The sequence below is a fragment of the Hyalella azteca genome, unplaced genomic scaffold (assembly GCF_000764305.2).
Source record: "Hyalella azteca isolate HAZT.00-mixed unplaced genomic scaffold, Hazt_2.0.2 contig12078, whole genome shotgun sequence".
In the NCBI taxonomy this organism is placed as follows: domain Eukaryota; kingdom Metazoa; phylum Arthropoda; class Malacostraca; order Amphipoda; family Hyalellidae; genus Hyalella; species Hyalella azteca.
Window position 1 is genome coordinate 137,037 of NW_025942046.1, and position 22,645 is coordinate 159,681.

Consider the following 22,645-nt stretch of genomic DNA (forward strand, 5'->3'; position numbering starts at 1 on the left):
TCTGTTGGGCGTATCCAATTTAGACTTCACTCATTTCTTGTAATCTGGACGATCAATGGAAATATCAAGGGTCTCTTCAAATCTACGTTGTCCTTGAACATTTTTGAAGCGTTAGCCAACAGATAAACAAAAATAAAATGCAAAAAAAAAACAAGCTAGTTCATTTCCAAAACTCGGCTCATAAATCAAAAAACAACAAAGAAGCTTTTGAAACATAATTTTAGCGTTGACGCACGACGAATTTTCGAACACCAGTTTGTAATTGCTCACACGTGAAGCTCGTTAAAATGGACTCCAAACATTGCGTGTACATAAGCATTTCCTATTAAAAATATCTAACACGTATTTCGGCACGCCAACAAGAGGCCGCCGTACAGCCGACGCTAGCGACCCGAGATGTAAGCGCTTGTATAAATTCAAGCACATTCAGTGAACTGGGAAGTAATTTCTGACTCATGCATCACATCAGCAAGTCAAATTACGCTCTAAAAATTTAGGAACATTTTATTCGCAAGAGAAAGTAAATTAATTGCAGTTAAACGATCGAGGCCGTTTTAGGCATCGCCGCTTCAAGTTAAAATTTTCTTGGGATATTGTGTCGACATTTGAACATTTCAGGAAAGTTGGGCAATTAAAAGAATTCTAGCTCGGCTATTTTGTGCAATAACGTCGCACGGCTTATTTGTTAACAAATAAACGGAATACCGGCATGTTGAAGTGATTACATGCGCCTCGTGCAATGAAATGAATATCAAAAGTTAAATTATATTGCAGATATTAAAAAATGACACAAATGGGTTAGGAAGGTAGAAATCAAATAAAATGACTTAAATTAAATGGAATGAAACCAAGGAAGGCAGACATGAATGCAATGGTAGAAAGAAAATCCAATGGCAGAAATGGTAGGGCAATGGCAGGAATTAAGGAATAATGATGATTACCTTGTTAAGAGGCAAGCAGAACTATTGAACTTCGCATGGATAAAAAATGCTTACTTTTCACGCAAAATTATAAGAGAATGAAAGAGATTGACATAAATTGAAGATAATCGGCAATAAAGTCAGGAATTTTTAGGAGTAGCGAAAATAAAATGCTATTCAAAGTAAGGCCCCTGAATTGGGTTAGTGAAAGCTACTGTGTTGAATGGCACCACAAATCGGCACAATTCAGTCGAGGAGACTATTCCGCTAATTTAATTAACGGCGGAAAAATCGAGTTCCATATAATCACTATCTACGTTTACGTGCGATAGGTATGATGGATACGCTCTCTAAAATCCCTTGTATATTTACTGCATCAGCTTTCGAACTCTTCGAGCTTGGCAGCACTTAACATGGGGACACAAGTGTCGTCCGTAGGGCACAAGCATTTTTGTGCAACGCTTTCATTAAATGTCGTCAATTCCGGCTTGGTGTGAAGAGGAGGAAACAACAACTCATCTGAGTCCTCGTAGTATTTTCCTTGACGCTGTGTTCGCCAGGGAAAAAATTCTTTTCGAATCCATGACTGGCGGCTCGTAATGCTGGGTTGAAGCACTAACTTTGGTGTGCTCTCTTTTGTTAACTTTGATGCGCGTCTCTATGTTCTTCAATGTTATCCATTTAAAGCTTCGACTTGCACTCTCTTTGTACTCAACTTTCGAATGATTTACTTACAGAAACCGCTACAAAATAGGGAAAATGTTCTCTTTCTGAACAACCTACACAATCACAGAAACGAATTCCTTACATTACGTAGTTTTAAAAATCAGTTCGCATTTCATTTCCGTTCAAGAACAATTAAGAGATTGTAAATGTGACTACAAGTAAAAACTGGTATTTTCTGCTTGCATTTTCACCTTGTAAATCCATGTTATTGAACTTTGCATAGATAAAAGATGCTAATTATTCATGCAAACGTATAAAAGCCGATGGCTTGACTAGATAATATCCTACAGCACAGGCCATAAAAGTGGTGGTGAATCAAACATAATTTCGATATCATATAATCAACTGGAAATGCGACTGCCATATAATTCAAGAGCTTACTTACCAATAAAATAAAAAATTTAACATTTTCTGGCGAGTATTAATACGAAGACTCATCGAGTACTCTATTTGAGTGACACTTTCCATTAAAAAAGTCCCATTTACGAAGACATGTACTCAAGAAGCGATCCTTTTCCCTCATCTTATACCGCCCAATGATCGCAATCGTAATGAGCTTCCGATTCCCTGAAAATATCGAGGAAAAAATTAACCAGTTTCAATTAGCCAGGATATTGATTTGGAAGAAATGTTACGCTTTTACAGCCGAGGACCAATCAGAGTATTTGCTTCCAAAGTATAAATTCCTGAATTGGAACCGCGCGGTGAAAGTTGTGAAATACCAAGCATGCTAACTGTGTCGAAAAATTAACGATTTGCCCGCAGCACTTCAAAAGCCATTCATTGGCCAGACCTGGTTCAGCTTCAATTTGAAATCGGGGTGCTTATAAACAGACAGTTTTTGTGAAAACTTTCACTACTTGGAATTCTTTTTGACAGAGACGGATGGAGCCTCGATAATGGCATGAAATAAATTTAACACAATCAGTTGCTCAGAAATTAAAAGCGGCCTCACAAATTTTCACTGATTAAGTTGGGTAAATAATTTGTGTTAATGAGCGCGAGGACCAGGGTTTCATTTGGCCTATCTCTCATTCATACAAATAATTCATCTTTTCTGCACAAGGTTCCTTTACAAGTTAATTGTACATGTGTACAATTGAAAGATCGTTCATATTTTTAAATTCATGTGATTTATCAAGAATCACTAATATAGTTTCATTTTCGCTTAAAATATGCATCGCCATGAATGAACATGAAAAATCAAGATCGAGCCGATTACCGAGTCACCGTCGCTAAAGTGAATAAGGCAAAAAACACGGCAGGACATATTAGGCTTGAAATAAAATTTGTTTAGGAAACTGAAATAAAATCTAGGATTGAACTCAAATTAAAAGAAATAATACTTGCTGTTGGCTTTGGGAACAAGAACCTTGTGCCAATAGCTTTGTTAACTACAGAGATTAATTAATTTTGTCTACATTTTGAGAGCTCGCTTCATTCACTAATTTGATTCCTGCATGCGTTTTTCCGCCGTTTTTCAGAACAGTTGTACGTCAACTTGAGGCAAAAAAAAGTTCAACGCAAATACAAAAGATTATTTAATAAAAAAATTATTTTCAATAGAATTTTACCAAGACCTCACAAAATTCAGCACAATAATTCCGTTTCAGCAGCAAAAATAAGCAAAACGCAGCACCAATCTTAGCAAAGATTAGCGTTTTTAATCACGGCTTAGGTAAAGTTTGCTCATTAATTGACCGCAAGCGGACGCTCATTGCTGCTCCTGTGGCTGCATTTCCATTAGAAAATTGCCCATTAGGTCAGGCAACAACGCTGCAAACAAGGCAGAAATTGGCCCAAGTGGGTGAGACTTGTCAATTAATTCATAGAACTTTTCGAAAGTAATTATATTACAAAATCAAGATTTAAAATTCTTCTCAGGGTCAGGGTCTGCCTGTACAGTAATTCAAATTTGTCCGCGGCTACATTCACGAAAAAGGTCAAGTTGATCTCATTATTTATCGTACCGCGATTGTAGATTTCAAACTCAGAGATTGATTTTCAAATTATACTTTCCAACTTCATAAAACACACAAAATATACTAATAATAACACCAAATTAGTTATTATACACCTTTAATAAGTAATAACATTATTATTTTAATATTCCACACCAACACAAAATGAGTTCAGCACACAATACGCATTCCTTTTTAAGGGGAGCGTCTGGGTACAAAGGTCGAAATTTCGGCTTTTCCGGTTTTTAGGCTCATCTTAAAGCTTACTTTCTTACGCATCGGACAGTACTAGAACCATCTCTATACGTTGATTTATGCATTCGCGACAGATCCCGTAAGGGGGGGGGGAGGTGTCCGGGCCTCTTCAGTAAAGTTAAGGCGGAAATTACCCGGCCGGGTACCATAAAGGGGATCGTCTGACGTTATGCGGCCAATTATGAAATTTTCCGGTTCTTATACTCATCTTAAAGCATACTTTCTGCCGCATCAAACGGTACTAGAACCATCTCTGTACGTTGATTTATGCGTTCACGACAGATCCCGAAAGGAGGGAAGGGGGTTGGGGCCTTCAGTAATTCCAAAGGGGGAAATTAACGATAAAATGTGCTCTCCACTCGGCTAGAGCTCAGTAACCTCACAGACAGCACGCGGGATGGTGTTCATTTAGTGGCTCTATGCACCGATGACTGACTTTGAAGTGAGTTGACGCTTACTTTCGGTAACCGCCGCGCAGCGGTTTTTTGGCTCTATTGAAAAGTTGCCAAAGCTGAAAACTTCTCTCACGGCAAACCTATCTCCTAGAGTTTTAAAGCTACATCAATGAGACATATACCATTCGATTTGGAATAGAAATATCTACAAACGTCATTTAGTCGTCTTTGAAATTTCGTTATAGTTCGGATTTTATTTTGCAAAAGTGGGGGAGGGCGGGGGGAAAATCGAAAAATATCGGAAAAAATGCTCCCACACCCACAAAAATGTTTTTGTGCTCCACAAAAAAACCGCCAAGTGAAGTTTTTAGATATGGTCTTTACGCATCGAATGATATGCGTTTCGATGCTGTAGCTTAAAAATCCTAGGAGGAGATAGGATTTCTAAAGTACCCTCTTTTTGGCCGTTTTCCAAGAATTTTTCGTTTTATTTAATTTTTTCGAAAAATTCACACGAAAAAAAGTCTTAGAATACCGTTTTACATACGTGTACCCAATTTCGAATCGATCCGTCTGTAAATAACCGAGATAAAATTTGACCCAGACGCTCCCCTTATAATTGGGGGAATACTGGCTTCAAATTTGGGGCATGCAGACCTGTGGGTCTCAATTACAGTTCAGTGTGCATTGGACGATTGTTTTGGCCCCCGTCAATGAGAAAAGTTCGTACATGAACAAGAATAAGGTGCGTAATACATACTCATTAAAAGCAAGCTCAACTTGATGATGAATTTCGTGAAGGCATTGAACACAAAAGTTTATGCCTTCCGATACTTATCCACTGTGTGGATATCGATTTTTGAGACACCCTCTAACGTTAAGGAAACTGATAAAATGGGTGGCTTTCCAGCTTGTTGGTGCTACCTTTTTAATACTAGCGTGCAAGATTACTTAGCCTGTACGGAGAAGTTGCTGAACTCTTACGAGGATATGAGTACCGACTTCTTAGTATCCTTAGTATTTGTTTCGGACGTAGCAGTCCCAGGCCACAATGGATCGCCGCCTCTGATTATCGCGCATCCGCCCTCATTTGGGCCAGCTCATTTGATGTCACTCGTGATTCGTAGTTGCCAATCAACTTCTCACTAAACGTTGGTACCGTAAATGATCAGCATAAGAATTATTCAACCAAGGCATCACAACGACTGGAAGCAAATATCAAAACAAATATAACATCGACATGGCAAATGACTTCCGCTGGCTGAATTTGCGTGAAATCTCGATTCTTTAGCTAAAACCAGATGTTCGGAGAAAACGGTCAGTGACAAAGCCATATCCTGATTCTTCTCGGATATTTTGATTGTCTATGCGTGTTACTATGAATATCGCAAATGTTACATACCATAATAAATTTTAAATCTCAATACACCTGGAAAAATCAACAGGTAATCTCTATTTAAACTAAGAAAAAATTATTACTCGAAATAGGAAGAAGATAGAGATGATCGAGCAAAATAAATATGTAGTTTCAATGTAGCAAACACGAACTAGCAAACTCTTTCAAAAATATACATTATTTTAAACTAGTGATCACTTCGCTGATAGCTGAGAGATCATTCGAAAAGTCAATTGACTAAAAACTACAAAATATAGTTCAAAATTTTTCCGAAATTTAATAGCTCTTCCTTCCGTCAAGAACTTGCAGCCGTTTCATGGATGCTATCCACCCCTGCATTCTTGATATCAAAGCTCGACAAGACCGATGCTCTGAAACCACCTTCAATCCACTAAAAGCTTCCACTTTCAGCAAAACTGTGACGAGGGAAAACCTAACAACTAAATAAAATTGCTCTACAGGGACACAGTATAAAAAATTGGAACTGTACAAGTGTACATGTATCAGTGCCCATAGAAAACACACTATTGATTTTGAGGCTAGAGCAAATTAAAATCTTTAAATTTAAATGTTAAAGGACTCGAAACAATTTAACTGGAGCATACAAAATGTCGGCTAAAGATCCACTCAGTTTGTGGGAGAGGGCAGCGACTAGCACGAGCTGCTCTACCAGGTTGTGTTCCGATATTCAAGAACGGATCGGTCATCTGATCTGACATGCGAACGTAAATGTGATCGTGGATGCGAAAGTACATGTGATCGTATCTTCAATGGAACATGTGATCTAGCGTATGATAGTACAACATTTTCTTCTCGCTTCGAGTCACCGACATGTGGAACAGCCTCCCTGATAGCATCGTTGACGCTCCGAGTATATGAACGCCTGCAAGAACAGACTAGACGAAGCTATAATGCAGGAGCATATGTTCGGTCTTAAAATGCCTAGCAAATTACGGACCAGGCAATAAGTCCAGCAGCTATCTCAATCAATCGTCAGTTATGGAAAGATCGGGTTCCAAAGGCCGGATCCCTTGTGAATCAAGTCACGAAAAATTCAAGAATCGGCAACAGTCCATGGGCCTATTTCTTCAGTGCCGACACTTCTATTCTATTCTATGTAATCAACTAGTTACGCGTGATAACGTCTGCATTACAATGTAGCAACCTAAACATGATTAAAATTAACTTAACATTGGCCTTGTTGACTTTGAATCAGAACGTTATAGGCAACTATAGTTACCTATAGCATCAGCATCAATATAATGCCTAGTGCTTTCATTGTAACAGTGATTAGTGTTTTAAGATTTACCTACCATACATTTTAAATAATGAAGATATTCTTCTTCATAGTTTACATACGTGAATATTTCATTCCTCTGTATGTTTGAGGCAGAAAAAGTAAATATTCGTATAGTAAATATTCGTATGCCCACCAATAATTAAATTGACTATTTCTAGGGCCTATAACATTGCATCTCATTACGTCAGTCATGAGCTCATACTTTTAGGCTCTGCAAAAAACTTTAGATTCGATAACAAATACGAAAAAACAAGGACTCGAAAACTCTAGAATTTTTTGAGAGCTTCACTGAAACTGGCAACGTCCTGTCCAAGAAATGGCTAGTGTACCTAAAAATTCATGGAATTTATTTCAAAACTCAGTCCCAAGTTTGACGAAGAAAAAAAATCGGTGGCACTCGCACTGGTAAAAATATAAATGACTTACTTGGACGAAAAAATGTCGCGCGAGACTGCAAACTTAAAATTTATGGTGAACGGCATGAAGTTTAATTTTTTGTGAACTTGTTTAGGCCTTGCTAACGGGAGCACTGCAAGTCTTGAAGTAGGAAGTGGGCTTTAAGTCCACTTCCTACTCCTAATCGATTTGAAGTAGAAAAGGGACTTGATAAAATAGGGACGTTTGCGGCGATCAGATCCGGCTGCGGAATTTTATTTTATAGGACCCTCTTCAGGTTAACTAAATATACCAGCATTTGAACACCAATAGCTATACCAATAGTAATCCTAAAATGTTGCTGCTGAGAGGCAAAGCTAATGCATTACTAAACTAGAACAGTTTAAATCTTCGATTTCTTAATTGATATCGTGCGGCAGTTCATTTTTTCAGACTACAGTATATGGAAAATTAGAATTTATCAATATCACGGATCATAATTTTTATAGCCGATTTTTTACGGATACAGTGGGGGGAAATAAATATTCGTACACTTGAAAAATCGTATTTTAATGTATGTAAGTACACAAACTTAACAGGAAAAGTGATTTAAATTATGTATAGAGACGCATAGTATTCAACAATACTATCAAAAGAAATTAAATCTCAAAAGTCAGCATCTGCAAATCATTGGTCGAGACGTATAGAAATAGACTGGTATCTGTTGAGCTGAATAAAGGGTATTCAACCAAGTATTAAATTAAAAGAATGCGGATTTATTGTTTTGTACGAATACTTTTTTCACCCGAAGAAGTTAACATGTTGCATTAATTTTTGTTGCATTGAGATTTAATTTCTATTGATGCTATTTTTGAATACAATGCGCCTCTATACATAATATAAATCACTTCTCCTGTTCAGTTTGTGTACTTACATACATTAAAATACGATTTTTCAAGTGTACGAATATTTATTTCCCCCCACTGTATATTAACATTCGCCAATACTTTTCTTGCATCTAATTGGTCAGGTAACTTGAGCAGATAATGGTTTTGGTATCACTCGAATAATTACAGTAGTTACACACTGAAATATTTCAGCCTGTAATAAATTTGATATTTATTAATAAGCGACCCGTACATTTGAACCCATGTTAATCCGGCGCACCCCTGCAAGAAATTGATCAGATATGTAGTTGAAGGACAGTTTTAAGAAGGCGATTCAGAGGTAAAGTTAAGGATCAGTTCCAATAGAGGCATTAAAGCGAACAGTCAAGTATCATGTCCTATGCATTACATATTTTCTCCCAATTGATCAAATTGAAGTCGCCAATTCGGTGTCGCTTTCAAGTCAAAGTCTATTTGCGTTCTGCCAAAAACTTTCAACAAAAAATTCGCGGCGGGTAAAGTTTGCATTTCTGATTGCATAATTCGGGCATGTTTGTCGACAGAACCAAAGCAGGGAAAAGCTGGGCATTTTTTGGCGCTGTTCGTTTAGCTCACCCGCGTTCTCAGTTATTTTAGATCAAAAACCATTTATTAGGATGAACATTTGTGATAAAAAATTACGATGGATATTTAAATTAAAGCCTTCAGACCCAATCCGCCAAGCTTTCACTGAAACGGATCCGATATTCTTCTATTTATGAGTCAAAATTGAATAATCTAAGCAAAAAATGAATGTTGTAATAATAAATTTGGATAAACGTCCCAGAAACACTCGAAGTGTTTCCGAAACCTAAACACAAATTTATTCGAAGAACTAAAATTTGATAAGCGTGCAACGAACTAAATTTGATAAAATTATACGAAATGAAATAATAGAAGAAGAATAGATATAAAAGAAAAACTAAAATTCGATAAAATTTGACAAGTTAATTCAATAAATTATAATGTAAAAAGTATACATTCTAAGAGATTAATATAATATACGCTTAACTAAATACGCACACAGCTAATTAAACGAAAAAAAAACATTTAGAAGAATCTGTGCTTATTCTAGAAATTACTTGCACACATAAGTCAATGTCATTCGTTACATGAATGTATTTGCGGTAAAAAAATAACAAATAGCGTCAACTACTTCCAAAGTGCAATAACAAATAAATTTGTAATTGACATCGGTTGCAATCTTGACCTATACCACTAACGTTCCAATTGATTTAATAAAAAACTTAAAATAACATTAAACATACGCGGATCAACGAGGACGAAAGCTCATAATTCCTCCTACTCTTTCAACACCAGATTAGCAGCCACTTCTGCACACCGGTGCGCAGTTTACTATTACCAAAGTAGACATTGAAACGAACCAAATACTGAGACCGCCGCCACAATAAATTAAGGAACGACACTCGCGTGGCTGAATGATTCGGGTTCGAGAAGAAGAGCCGAAAGTGAAGAGAGAGCGGCGGATTTACGTGGTTGGAAAGTCCTAGACGGAACCTATGGCAAAAACTTTCCCGCATTTGATTCTGTTTTGGTACGAACTCGACAGTTTTCAGCAAAGCGGGGTGCAGTTGACAACTGCCCAAGACCATTTGATTAAGAACCGCAATGCATCGATATTTGGGATGCAGGATGCAGTAAACAACACAACTGATTATCCTAGCAAAAAATCTTATTTTGAGCTCTATTTATCCTGTGTCTTGGATTACCCAAGTTTTCTTCACAAAAGCAACTTTACTGTTAAGCTCGAGTTTACAATTTTATGGCAATTTCTCGATAGCAAGTTACTAAATTTTATGACCGTTTAGCGACGTCTGTTTTTCAAAAATTCATGCTTACCTGTTCTTCGCTTCTGTTTATATCGTTCCAAGGGGAATTGCTTTCAAGCATTAATTACGTGATTGGGATGAGCCCTTCATTTCGTGCTTTGCATTCTGAATTAAGATTTTTGTGCAATTTCTTTCCTCTAAATAGGTTTCCGTCACAGCTAGTGTTAAAAAAAGCCATAGTTAAAATTTGCGTCTAGATGACACAAACAAGTTGTTCTCGAGGGTAATAAATGGAACGTTGATTCCTTTTTATTTACATAATTGATAAATTGAGAAATTGTTGAAAAATATATTCATGAAATACCTTCCAAATGTCCATCTTCATGCATGGTTTGTACCTTTTTCAAGGCGGTCCTTTCATATATAAATGAACTTTTCCCTTGACGATCGCCTCCAGTAAATAAATATACAGTTAACTGCAATACACAGCAGCACTATTTGTGATGACATCACGCAATTTCTATGCTGGACTGGCGGAGCACAAAGGGGGAGTTAACGAACTGGATATTCACTAGCGCATCCCCCTCATTTGTTTGTACGTATTCACTAAGAGAAATGAAGCCTCCGTGTATTCGATAGTAACTTTAAAATTATAGCTACCACAACGGCGTTTCCGGCAAGCGGGTTTTATCGTCAATTTACATTTTTTTTACTCTCTAAATATCTTATTTTACGTAATTCTTATACTTTTAAACCGGAACTTATTTTGAATGCCGCCTTTATTTCTTATATACTGTATCTAGAGTTATGAATATAATAGTTGCTCATTGAGCTGTGTATAATTGATAAATTCAGTTTGTAACGCCTGTTCATTTCAATCGTATCAATTTATTCTTTTTATTCGAGTACGCTTGAACCGACGACGGAGCTGCCTCCAGAATATTCTTAATGAAGACATGAATTTTTTAGAATTTCTTTAAATTTAAATTCTCCATCAAAACTCGTGAAAAAATGTCGAATTCAGTCACGTTTCGATCTAACACATGAAGCCAAATCTTCGGAAAACAAGCTTTGTACTATTAAAAGAAAATAATTCACCAAGTCAAGCAAAAATAACACTATTAAAAGAACAAAATTCACTAAGGCTTCGAAATGTACACTATTAAGAAAAGAAAAAAAAAAATAAACAGAAAATAACACCTAAATGAAAATAATTTACTAAATCTATCGAAATTAACACTGTTAAAAGAAAATAATTCATCAAATGATGAATTCATCAATTTATCATTTTTGCCGAGAAAATAATAAGCGGACGCAGGCAGTTCCTTTTCATTGCAGTATGCAACGAACGCTCGGGCTCTGTGTCTCAAATGCAGAACTATTTCGTCCAACTTTTATTCCAGTCAAATTTGATATCCGTCATCCCAACTTACTTCTCTGTTGTGGAAGTTCAACTCCCACGTATATCTATCTCCAATTGCTCGGGATGGAGATGGAGTTTTTTTTACTAATTTCGAACTCTTCTCAAAGACCGCCTGTTCGGCGAAGGCTTTAGTACTTCGTTCAGCAGGCTTAATGGTAGCTAAAGAAGTCAGTGGTTAGTGACGAACTTGAAGTTGTGTAATTGACGATCAAATTTAAGTAGACTCGCTCTTTGGCCCAGAAAAAAAGCCCCAATAGAGCCAATAAGGTACTTGCTAAGACCATTTAAATATAATGATATTTATTTAACGTGAACATTTCCTCCATTATCGAAGCCCTGCATCACTATTATCGAAGCATTGCATTTCTTAGTTAAGAGGAGTTTGGAAGTTCTGAAGTGGGCACCAGTGTGCTGAAACGATAGCTGTTCGTGTGTTTTAATCCGAAAAAAATTTGGCTGCGGACCAATTTTTTTACAGGTGCTGCCCATGACTCTAACCACGTAAGCCAGCGGCTCTCTTTCTACTAATAAGGTTCTACTTCACGAAGTCAAATCAGACAGCTACGAGCATGTCGTTCTTTATTCTGGCGGCTGTTCTACGGAACGTACGTATTAAATAGGATGTGTTTTCCAGTGTCAGCGGCTGTTATTGTCAGAATTAAACCAAAAAATTCAATAGCAAGAAGGGTGGGGTCACTGGATGCACTTCATTTCCCTCATTTGAACTAAATGCTTATAGAAATAAGTCGCTGGATACAATGCGATTTATAGAAAACTCGAAACACTGGATTATAATGTGGATACGAAGAAATTCGAATAATATTAAAGAATTAGAGCAGGAAGTAGTTCACAATTGTCTAGCGCTGAATAAAAAGAAAACGCAGTAATCTTAGCTAGACTTCGTTGTTCGCGCGTTTTCAGCTAAGACATGAACAAGAAATTTAGCATGAATGGTACCAATTCTTGTTGGAAAATAAATTGGTGATATTGAATAAATCGGTCTGCACCCGGCATGAAACCTCCCTGTTAGGATCAGAATTTACAACAACCGAGAAGGCTCTCAATAATAGTATTAGGTTTTTAAATAGCACGTCACCAGCTACAACACGTCACCAGCTACAACACGTCACCAGCTACAACACGTCACCAGCTACACCACGTCACCAGCTACACTACGTCACCAGCTACACCACGTCACCAGCCACACCAGGATAAGGCATACTAGTTTGAAACAACTCACTCCAGAATGTTTGCGCAGTAAAACCGATTCTGCGTTCTTCCGTTCTAGTTTGCTGCACGTTATTCACTCTCACATTTATAAAACACTTCTATAAAATATATTAGCTAATATTACACATTATCTTACATTGGACGACCAGAAATAAAATGCAAGTAAACCACGTAAGTTGCCGATGTCTGTGTGCGGGACAGCAGGACAATCAGTGTAGTCTAGAAAGTTAACAGGATTGGCCGCGTTTCTAGATTATAAATTTCGGTAAGTACTTGTACTAAACTGAAGATAAAGCTTGTCGGCGCAGTCATGTTACCAAGGGAAGTTAAACATGGTACGGCTTAATCCTAACCGCACAGGCTGCAGACCCCCTGAACTGTTCTTATGCATAGATTGACGCGGCCAATATACAGTTATCGATATAAATAGCATTAGGAAATTCTTAAGAAAGTGCTATTCAAATAAAAATTCCTGTCTTCGAAAGTGGAGTATTGGCTTCTACTCGTCACGAAGATCAATGCCCTCCGATTTTCATGAGGGTAGTGAAAGTGACATGAACGATTAATGAATAAGAGTCTCATGGATTAGATTCAATGCCGCAGCGGTGTCGTTGCTAAATTTGCTAGTCCGTTTCTTGGTGAACTAAATTAGTCTGCTTAAATTCTTGGTCAGCTTGCGGTTGAAGCAAACTAATGCAACCAGTAAGACTAAAATCCTCAATGAGGCTAGATAGCTTGCAAAAAAAATTGCCAATAATGACTTCATAGTCCGCGAACGGTTCAGCTTCCAGCAAGTAGTACGATGAATTTGGCAAGGTTTGCACGCTATGAAGATTAAAGGAGATAATCAGGGGCCGTGCTCTGTCACCGGGCAAGTTGAGGTTCACTGGCAGAGCCGCACAGCAATTGGATGAGGAAGGCGCTTCTGATCAAAGAAGGCACCCGAGGCGGCGGCTTTGAGTGATTTAGGACGAGCTAAGCTGCGGATCACACCTAAGACATTTATTTAGTTTGATGACACGCGCCACTGAACCTCGCTTGAGCAGAACCCATCGTGAAGCAGGACTGCCTTGTAATTCAATTCTTAAATTGCGGCCTGGGTGAACTGCAGAATTAAAATTAGAGAAATGGTGGGAGCGTGGAAGTAGATGTGAAAATGAGCCTTTGAATTTTCTAATTCTTCACGTTCCTGGTTGCGGCATTGAAACTATATGCAGTTCAATATTAGTGAAGGGAAATTAGTGAATTGATCAACAAAATACTGTTGATATAATTTATCACACTGAAAGCTGACTTTCGCCAGCGTCAGCTATTAAATATCCGTAAATTTCAACGTTTCAGCTCAAACTATGCAATCGGGATTACGGGATTCTATAATCGCGCGGTAAATAAGATTACACCAACAGAGTTTTGGGTGCTGGTCGATCTACAAGAGAAACTCAAACATTTTCACAATTAACGCAACAAGTTTCCTTCATAAAAATAACATAGCGTTTAATTGCTCGACGATGAAGTAAGATGTTGATGTCTAATTTGTCTGAACTGAAGCGACAATCGCGTAGCGTAGGAAAATCGGAATTTTCAAACTAGTGCGCCTGCAATTAGTTACAATAATGGTCGATGTTGTAATAAACGGTGACTAAAAAGTAGAAAAAACTTATTTACTCACCGAAGTGTCAAAATGTGTTCGGAGAAACGCCTCCAGCACAGGTTAAGCCGTAAGGAGATCGCGCGGCGAGCTCGATCGGCTAAGACACACACTGCACACACATCCTTCTTGCACGCCGGCCACCGGCACAATGAATGTCATGGCATCACGAAATTACTGAATGCAGTCGAAATTTTGAACTTTATTTCCTCAACGAAGCAGCAAAATTAAGCAATATCCAGTAGATACTATTAACAGTATTTGTTATTTTTGCGTTGAACCTGAATTGATGAAGTTTATTCTAAGAGACCAATCATAAGGAACAGTTCGGTGTGACGTTCGCCCAGGTGAGATTTCCGCATTTACTGCGTGTCTGCATTTAAAAATAATGAAGATCGGGCAGATCAATCATGCAGAATGTCTCATTGTGACGTTTTTCATGCATAACATCTTGCGAGAGAACTTTGCCCCATCAATTCAGCTAAATTTCATTGGCGTTTCTAAAGTCTAGGTTCAATTGTTGAAGCCGTCTTCTCTACAATGCTGCTAATTTCTTATTTGTTGTTAACATTTTGAACATAGATCGCATTTTGGATCTTATATGCACCGAAATTCATTCATAATTGTCAAACCAATGCGCGCTCGGTGAACAAAATTTTCTAAGGTTTTATTAAGACGAACACAACTCAAATTCATTTGTCTTTCTTTCTCTTTGAGAAAACCCATCGATTTCAAACGCGTACAAATAATTTGTGTTTGCTTGTCTGCACAATCCTTTGGGTTAAACCACAACACAAAAATTGACGTTAATGTTTTCTCATTCAATATAAAGAAAAAGTGGGTGTCATTATTTTTAAAGATGCTCCTGATCATGCATTAAAGTTTGATAAAATGCTTTGTTACTTGCACAGATTGCATAACAGCTTTCCAACGATATATTGTTGAACATGTTATTGGGGCCCCGGAAAACGCAGTAAAAGCGAAGTAAAATTGTTTAAGATTAACCAATTAAATTAATTCAACGGCGTTATTTCTTATATAACGAAACCGACTATTTTCGGGATAATCATTCCGGTTAAAGTATAAGCGATCACTTGAAAAAATTATTCGTTTGACCAATATATGAATGCGTCACTTGCATGCAGTAATTACAAAAATCAAATTTAAATTTGATTTTGCTGCTGTCACTTAATGCGTAGAATCGTTTTTTGAAGATCGAGTATCAACTCGGAATAAAACAATACAAAATTTATTTGAGTTATGTCCCAGGCCGATTGAAAAATACTCGTTACAAAAACACGCGTTCACAGTATTGAGGCGATGTCGCAAAACGATCAAATAAAAATATTTATCATTTAATATATTGACCCTGAATCTCCTATTCCAACGTAGTAAAGCTGACCAGCAAATCTGTCGAACACCTCCTCGATCGATCTCGTTTCTTAACGGTTCTATGCTGGAGCCTTTCAAGTTTTGTAAAGAGACCAGCCGCAGGATGTATCATGCAAAGAAACGCTCGCCTCTAAGTAAAATTTGTACGATTTTAGCCTAATTTTCATGTCCTTTTTCATGTCCTCCAAATTTATTGCTTATCAAAGTCCCCCAGCATTGAAGTTAAGAGTAACAATTCCAATACTTTTTCCTACTCCATTTCACATGATTAATTTTCAGTGGCCAACTATAATATTGTGGGTGAAAGAACTTTACTAGGATATAGCCAGACTCTAAAATTTAAACTTGTTACAGTTCTGCGTGTATCCTGAAAAGCAACGGTTCAGCAACTCGGGGAGACTCGAGCCCTTGTGGATTGTTTGATTACTTGCAGCTCCCCTGAACGCTGCAAGCATTTGAAGGAAGCATTGCAAGGAACCTCTTCTTCAATTTTTGCCCAGACTCTTGGCGTTTTTCGAATTGTGGATTTCCTTTAGTTCGTATTTCATGAAATATTATTGAAATAATTCGCCAATCTCTAATTACCGTCTCAACATTACCGAATGTTGAGACGTTGTACTAATTGTGTTTTGGATTAAACTTTCATACGAATGTTTATCGGGGCATCTTTTTTGAGTATTAAACTATAAAAAAATTTTAAATCAAACGAGAAAACAAGAACCTCTACCCAATGAGCTGAAGTTGTGAGTAAGAATGAGTCCGGAGAAGCTCGAAATTTCAATGAAACTTCTCTGTATATGTTTGACTTTTCGTATATAATTCTTGAGAAAATACAAAATTATTTATGCTAATGAAAAATCAAGATGATTGTAATGTTTACTGTGGGGTCAAAACAAATGATTGGCGCTCAAGTGCCAGCACCCACTGATGGCGGTAATTTTCAATATTTACTTTTTCATTGACAAGCAAAACGAAAATGACCGAAGTTAATGATGGTTTCTTAGCAGAGCAAATTAAATTCTTTCGAAATGAAACGACAAGTATTTTCATTCGCATTACGCGCTCGAGCCCAAGGTATGTAACCATTGGGCATGCACCTTGCGACGACAGAGACATAGGAGATGCGTCTAACCATGCAGTTTATTGATACGAGAGAGCACAATTAAGGGCAAGATAGCCGTGATAATTTCAAGCAATGGGCGCTCAGCTACAGGCGGAATTGTTAGCGAGGTATCTTATTGCTGTATTACCTCTTCATATTTATGTCGTTTTAAGTTCTTTTTTCTTCCACTACACTCTTCATTGTCTTTGGAACCTGACCTTGGTTTTTGAACCCTGATCAGCATGCCATAAGTTCGAGGATCTTCGGATTGGTTTCCATGTAAGTCGCAATATATTCATTTATACTGGAAAATTGAATATAACTTTACTAGCACCTAGAGTATGATTATTTCATCATTTTAATTACGTAATACATAAATAGGCAGTGTGTATCTACGCTGATGCGAAAACGAAAGCGCAATCTTCATGTGGACAACTTTATAATTTGATTTTAGCAGAGATCACCATTACATGCAGGCATCCTGTACGAAGTTTGGAAGCAGACAAAAAAGACGGGTTTGCAATTGACTATATATCAATTATGTCAATCTACAGGGCACCGTACATGTCAAGGTAAGCTTGGCCGATGTTTGGCCGTCGATAAACCGCCCGCGATAATTAGTCACGAGTTCAGAAAAATCTTCCATGGGATTAATAAAATAACTATAAATATCACATATCACCTTCCACGCGGTAAACTATTAATTTTTTACGTACTCTCGATAAGCGCTAATAATGAGATATTAACGAGCAATTAATTTGTCCTCTTGGACTCGTTATAAATTACTTCACTAAATTGTGGAGGAATAACGACGCTCGATGACTTAGCTAGAATAACGAATATTTTCTGTGAATAATCTTCGAAGCAAACTAATGACTCCAACGAAAATATACTACCGCTACCGCAGCTTCAAGGATCCAGGCATTAATATATAACAGACCAGAATTTTATTTCGTGCTTTACGGCACTTAGCTAGCATATAACTTAATGAAAATAACATAACTGTAATTAGCCAATCATTACTATTGTGATAAATGCAGTCTATCTCATTTTTATGTACAATCATCAAGCGCAATAAATTGCATTAATAAATCCCAATGAATACGTGGCGTTAGCTTGGGATAACGTATGGAAGTACGAGTATCGTCAGGTCTACATCTAATCGCCTTTTCGGAAGGAAAAGCATACAATACGAATCAGTGAGCAGCAAATTGAAACTTTCCTATAATGCAAGTCCACGAAAAACAATTAAGAAAATTGACAACTTTCTCATCTTCATTGATGCCTTATCTATCGTGCCTATCGACACGTTTGAAATTTCTTACTAAAAGTTTGCTCAATGCGAAATGTTTGCTATCCTATCCATTTTAAAAACCGCAGAGGAATTTCTGCAATCCTCTACGAAAAAAAAAGTTCGCCATCCCAAACGACACACGTTTCCAACCCAGAATGAAATTTTACGATACTGAAGGACGCGCATGCAAATCCTTTGGTTTCTCTATAGATTTTTAGTAACAATAAAAGACATATGAACAAGGGTGACGGCAGAGATTGAAAAAAAACATTTATTTAGATTTAAATATATATTTTACAGCATTGACCTAAGAGACTTGCATAATTATCCAGCTTATCATTATTCGTGCTCTCCTAATTCTTCTTTTTGGGGCAAATTGTGTCGAAATCACCATACAAAAATCGAAGAGCAATGGCCATTCAACAAAATCAACAGGTAAAAATGGCGAGGCAAAAATTATTCAGCAATGATCATTAAGCAATCATTAGCAGACAATATTCACTGAACAATAATCACCATGCAATAATTACCAAACAATAATCACGTAGCAAAGGTCATGAAACAATTATTGCACAGCTCTAATTGCTGATCAATAATCACAAAGCAAGACTCAAAAGCTATTTATTCACAATCTTACGTCACTAAAGACTGATAAAATAATGAAGGCAGAATTCTAAATATAATAACAGATAGCGAATGATATACAGAACTGAACAATAGAATACATGCACCGGACGGATTCAAGCGTATTTTCTGAACAATCGTTGTTCTACCCTCGTCTCCCCTCGAACAACTTAACGCTTCTCTGACCCCTTGCTTGCTACGCTTAATTAATGTTATTCCCATTAAAAATTTTGTAGAAAAACTTATTATGTACAATTTTATTCCAAAAGTTTCCATATCATTGAGTCGAATAAATTCAAAGCGATGTAAATAAGTTCAAAAAACAATCCTCATTCCATCCATTTCAATTATTTTCGTGCGGATTTTTGACAAATGGACAAGTTCCACGAGAATTAATGGACAACAAGCTATTCTTTTTAACGAATCGACGAGTTTATAATCACGATTTTATCCACGCAAGAGTAACTACCAATGCAAAAACCGTTGCTATATAAGTTCGGCGCAGGTGCGACCATAATTTTCAATAAGGTAGTGTCGCAGACTCATGATGCGTAACGAATGTCAACTTACGCACTTGAGGTCCTCATCATCGCCAGTGAATAGCCTCAGGGATCTGAGTAATGGATGAAGTTCTCTGGGAGCTTCAGGCAATACACTAGTTAGTGTACTGAAGGGAAATTGTCTATAATTAAGGATTGAAAACTACTGATTTAAAAAAAATATGATTTTCATCATACATCCCCAGTGCGCGGGCTTACAGGGGGCTATTGCAAACGTTGTTATATTTGCCACAATTACCGCTGCTTCACTTGCCACAATTAACGCTGCTACACCTCCCACGATTAACGCTGAATTCATTTAGTAAAAACATTGCTACGTAAATTCCTCGAAATAATAATAAGCAAGTCAGTTTTACAGCTAAGTCGTTAAGGACCTATTCATTACTTTACATTTAATATTACAACAGCTTTGAATAATAAAGCAGCACTCCGATTTGACGATATAAATACTTCACCTGTTCTAGTCAGTGGTGCAGGCTTCTCACAGCAGCCTTTCCATTGCACGAAATTATCATTTCGCTTGGCGGCTAAAATTTGCTTTCTTTCTTAATATCATTTTATGGTCAATAATTTTAATATCATTTGCTGATCGACTGGGTTTTCAACCGTTGATCCTTCAATTAGAGGGGAAATTCACAGCAGTTTCAATGATTATCATGAAAACAAAGTAATAATTAACCTTTAGACGCGTCATAACGAGATACGGGCACGCGAGATACGGATGTCTATCGCAGCAGTTGGACGCATTTTAGTTGGCTAGAAAATGGTACAATAAGCGCACTTATCTTGAGCAGAGACGTAAATGTCTAAAACCTACTTGATTAGATTACGATTATAAACTACTGTACGGACGGACGCTTGAGAGACTCTGGGCCGGTATATCATTAGGTAAGATGTTGTCAGCGAACTGAAATAATTGCTGAGAACCCATTTACAAGTGGATTATTTTGAGCCAAGCGCAGCGCTGGCACATAATTAAATGGCATTGCCATACGTTGGTACTTGGTTAGCTCATAGCTGACCTATAATGCAAAACACTTTTAACGTTACCGACTCATTTTTAAACGCTGTTCGATATTAGTCACGATAATCACTCAACCGAAGAAGGGTCCTGATGGTACCACTTGTTAAAAATTGTATTGCACTTCAAATATAATTATGTTACAATATCCCAGAGAAGTATTCCTTGTTACAATAGCCCAGAGAAGTATTCCTTAATGAGACTCGCACGGAAATTTGATATAGAATCGAATAAATGATCGCGTTTTAGCCTACTTGGCTTTGTTGTAATCTACGTAGACCCTTACGACCTCCCCCGAGTATTTGCGCTGCGATGGAAGGTAATAGAAGTCGGGGGTATTCTCAGCCATGGGGTTACGGTCATACCCAGCACCAGGGGCAGCGTGGGCACCCCGGGGCAGGGAGTACGTGGTCCTAGGGTCTTGCGTCCCGCTGGTAGACCACCCGCGGTCCCGTGGGACTGGGCCCTGACGAGGCCGCTGTAGGGACCGTGTGTCTGAGAGGGCCGTGTTGCTGGCAGGTGCAGTGTAGTGCTGCAGGGGCATGTTACCACCATGACTGGACTTGTGCGAGCGGTTGTTGCTGGAGTATGTGTCGTGGTAACCGTTTGTGTTGTTGTGGTGGTTGTGGTTCTCGCGGGTTTCACGCATAGGGCTTCCCCCACGCCCCGGATAGGGATGAGGCCCCCCGTTTGAGCGGCCGTTGTATCCCCGGCCCCCTGAGGTGCCGTTGCCAGAAATTCTGCGGCCGTTGAGGCCGTTTTCTTCAGTTTCGAAATTCTCATAAGCGTAGTTGAGGTTGCCGCGACTGTAGTCCTTGAAGCCAGAGTTGGTGATCAAGGGACCCTGCGCAATAAAGAAAATGCGATGTATAACATGATATTGGCTCGAGGTATAATTCATACATGGATGACACGCGAAAATTTTACTTGTACGTAGTTTTCTTTCCAGTTTTAAAACTTTATATACGAAAGACGCGTGAAAATTTTACTTTAATTTAATTTTCTTTACAGTTTTAAAACACTAAAGCTCGGGAATGAGGCGGAATAATTCTAAGACGAAGGGAAAATTGATAACTGCTTTCAAGATGAATATAAAAAGTCACATGTAATTAAATGAAAAATACGGTGCAGAAAAGAGACAAGGAATACCTCACACATAATAAAGTATTGTTCTACGAAGTTATAAATGACAAGGAAATAAAGAATTAAATAAATAAGGGAACAAAAAGTGAGTCCAAAGCAAATGAAGACGAGGATACTAATAAAAAAATTATACACTGCAAAAAATTAATTAGAAAACAAAAGTCTCAAAAGACACAAAAATCAGACAGACCACACAAAATTCGGGCCACTTGAATTAAAATTCCAAGCCACTACTGCCGAATTAATCCCGATTAAGGTGGAGTAGAATTAATATATTTGTCAGGTAACAATAATTGACACGTCTGCTCAGTTCAAAATCAGAGCAGAACCATCAGCGGCCATACGGAGACATAAGCGTGCCAAAAAATTTACCAGATTTCGTCAGTAAAAGGCTTAATGCACTGCAGATGCGATAATAAAAATACTCAAGGTAATACCTACTTCAAATACATTAATAATCAAGACATACACATGCACACAATTAAATTTCTTACATGTAGAACTTTGTCTATAATATTCTCAAGTATAGTAAGTCTCATAGCGCATATAGCGTAAATATAGTAAGTCTATGTGTATAGAATCGGTTATTCTATGAATCGTTAATCAACTAACTCATGTAATGGATGATCAGCAACGGAAAATTTATAATAATTCATGACAATGCCTTTCCAGTGATATTTAAGACACAGATAGAATCAGCGTTCGTTTTCTCCAGTGCTACAGGAAATAGCGGCATTGCTCCAGCGATATGCTTGCTAAGGTTCGAATTTGTTACAAAAAACTTCATGCATGTTAAGCAGCGAAAGCTGCTTAACATGCGAAATTCACATCATGATTCAGTTCATAACATGATTCAGGAGCGAAATTCACATCATGTAGATTAGAGATAAAACAATTCGCATTCTATTCAAATATCGGAAAACTTTGTAAATGAACGAACGAGAATTACCCACAATTACTCACCTTCTAAAGCATCCCAAGACAGCATGAATGAAGTAAAGTTCAATAATTTAATATCTTATTTACGATCGCTCGTCAATAATAGATACAATAATTGCGACAACAACAAAAACTACTTAACTTAACCACGAGCTTTAATTTGCAACTCTAAAGTGCAATTTTAATTTGCAACTAATGCAATTCCAGCTTGGTCCCACCGTCCCA

At 37.6% G+C, this 22,645-nt stretch overlaps 2 protein-coding genes across 2 annotated transcripts in view; both read right to left on the reverse strand.

Moving 5' to 3' along the window:
* Window positions 1-14,479, reverse strand: part of LOC108666666 (putative neural-cadherin 2) — a 138,852-nt gene extending 124,373 nt beyond the window's left edge. Inside the window, exon 1 of the mRNA XM_047883127.1 lies at window positions 14,367-14,479. The gene's annotated coding sequence lies outside the window, so the exon portion shown is untranslated. The remainder of the gene's footprint in view (window positions 1-14,366) is intronic.
* A 3,911-nt stretch (window positions 14,480-18,390) lies between these two features.
* Window positions 18,391-22,645, reverse strand: part of LOC108666668 — a 65,598-nt gene continuing 61,343 nt past the window's right edge. The window contains exon 19 of the mRNA XM_047883128.1: window positions 18,391-21,182. Coding sequence (XP_047739084.1) covers window positions 20,589-21,182 — 594 coding nt within the window. The 3' untranslated portion in view covers window positions 18,391-20,588. The remainder of the gene's footprint in view (window positions 21,183-22,645) is intronic.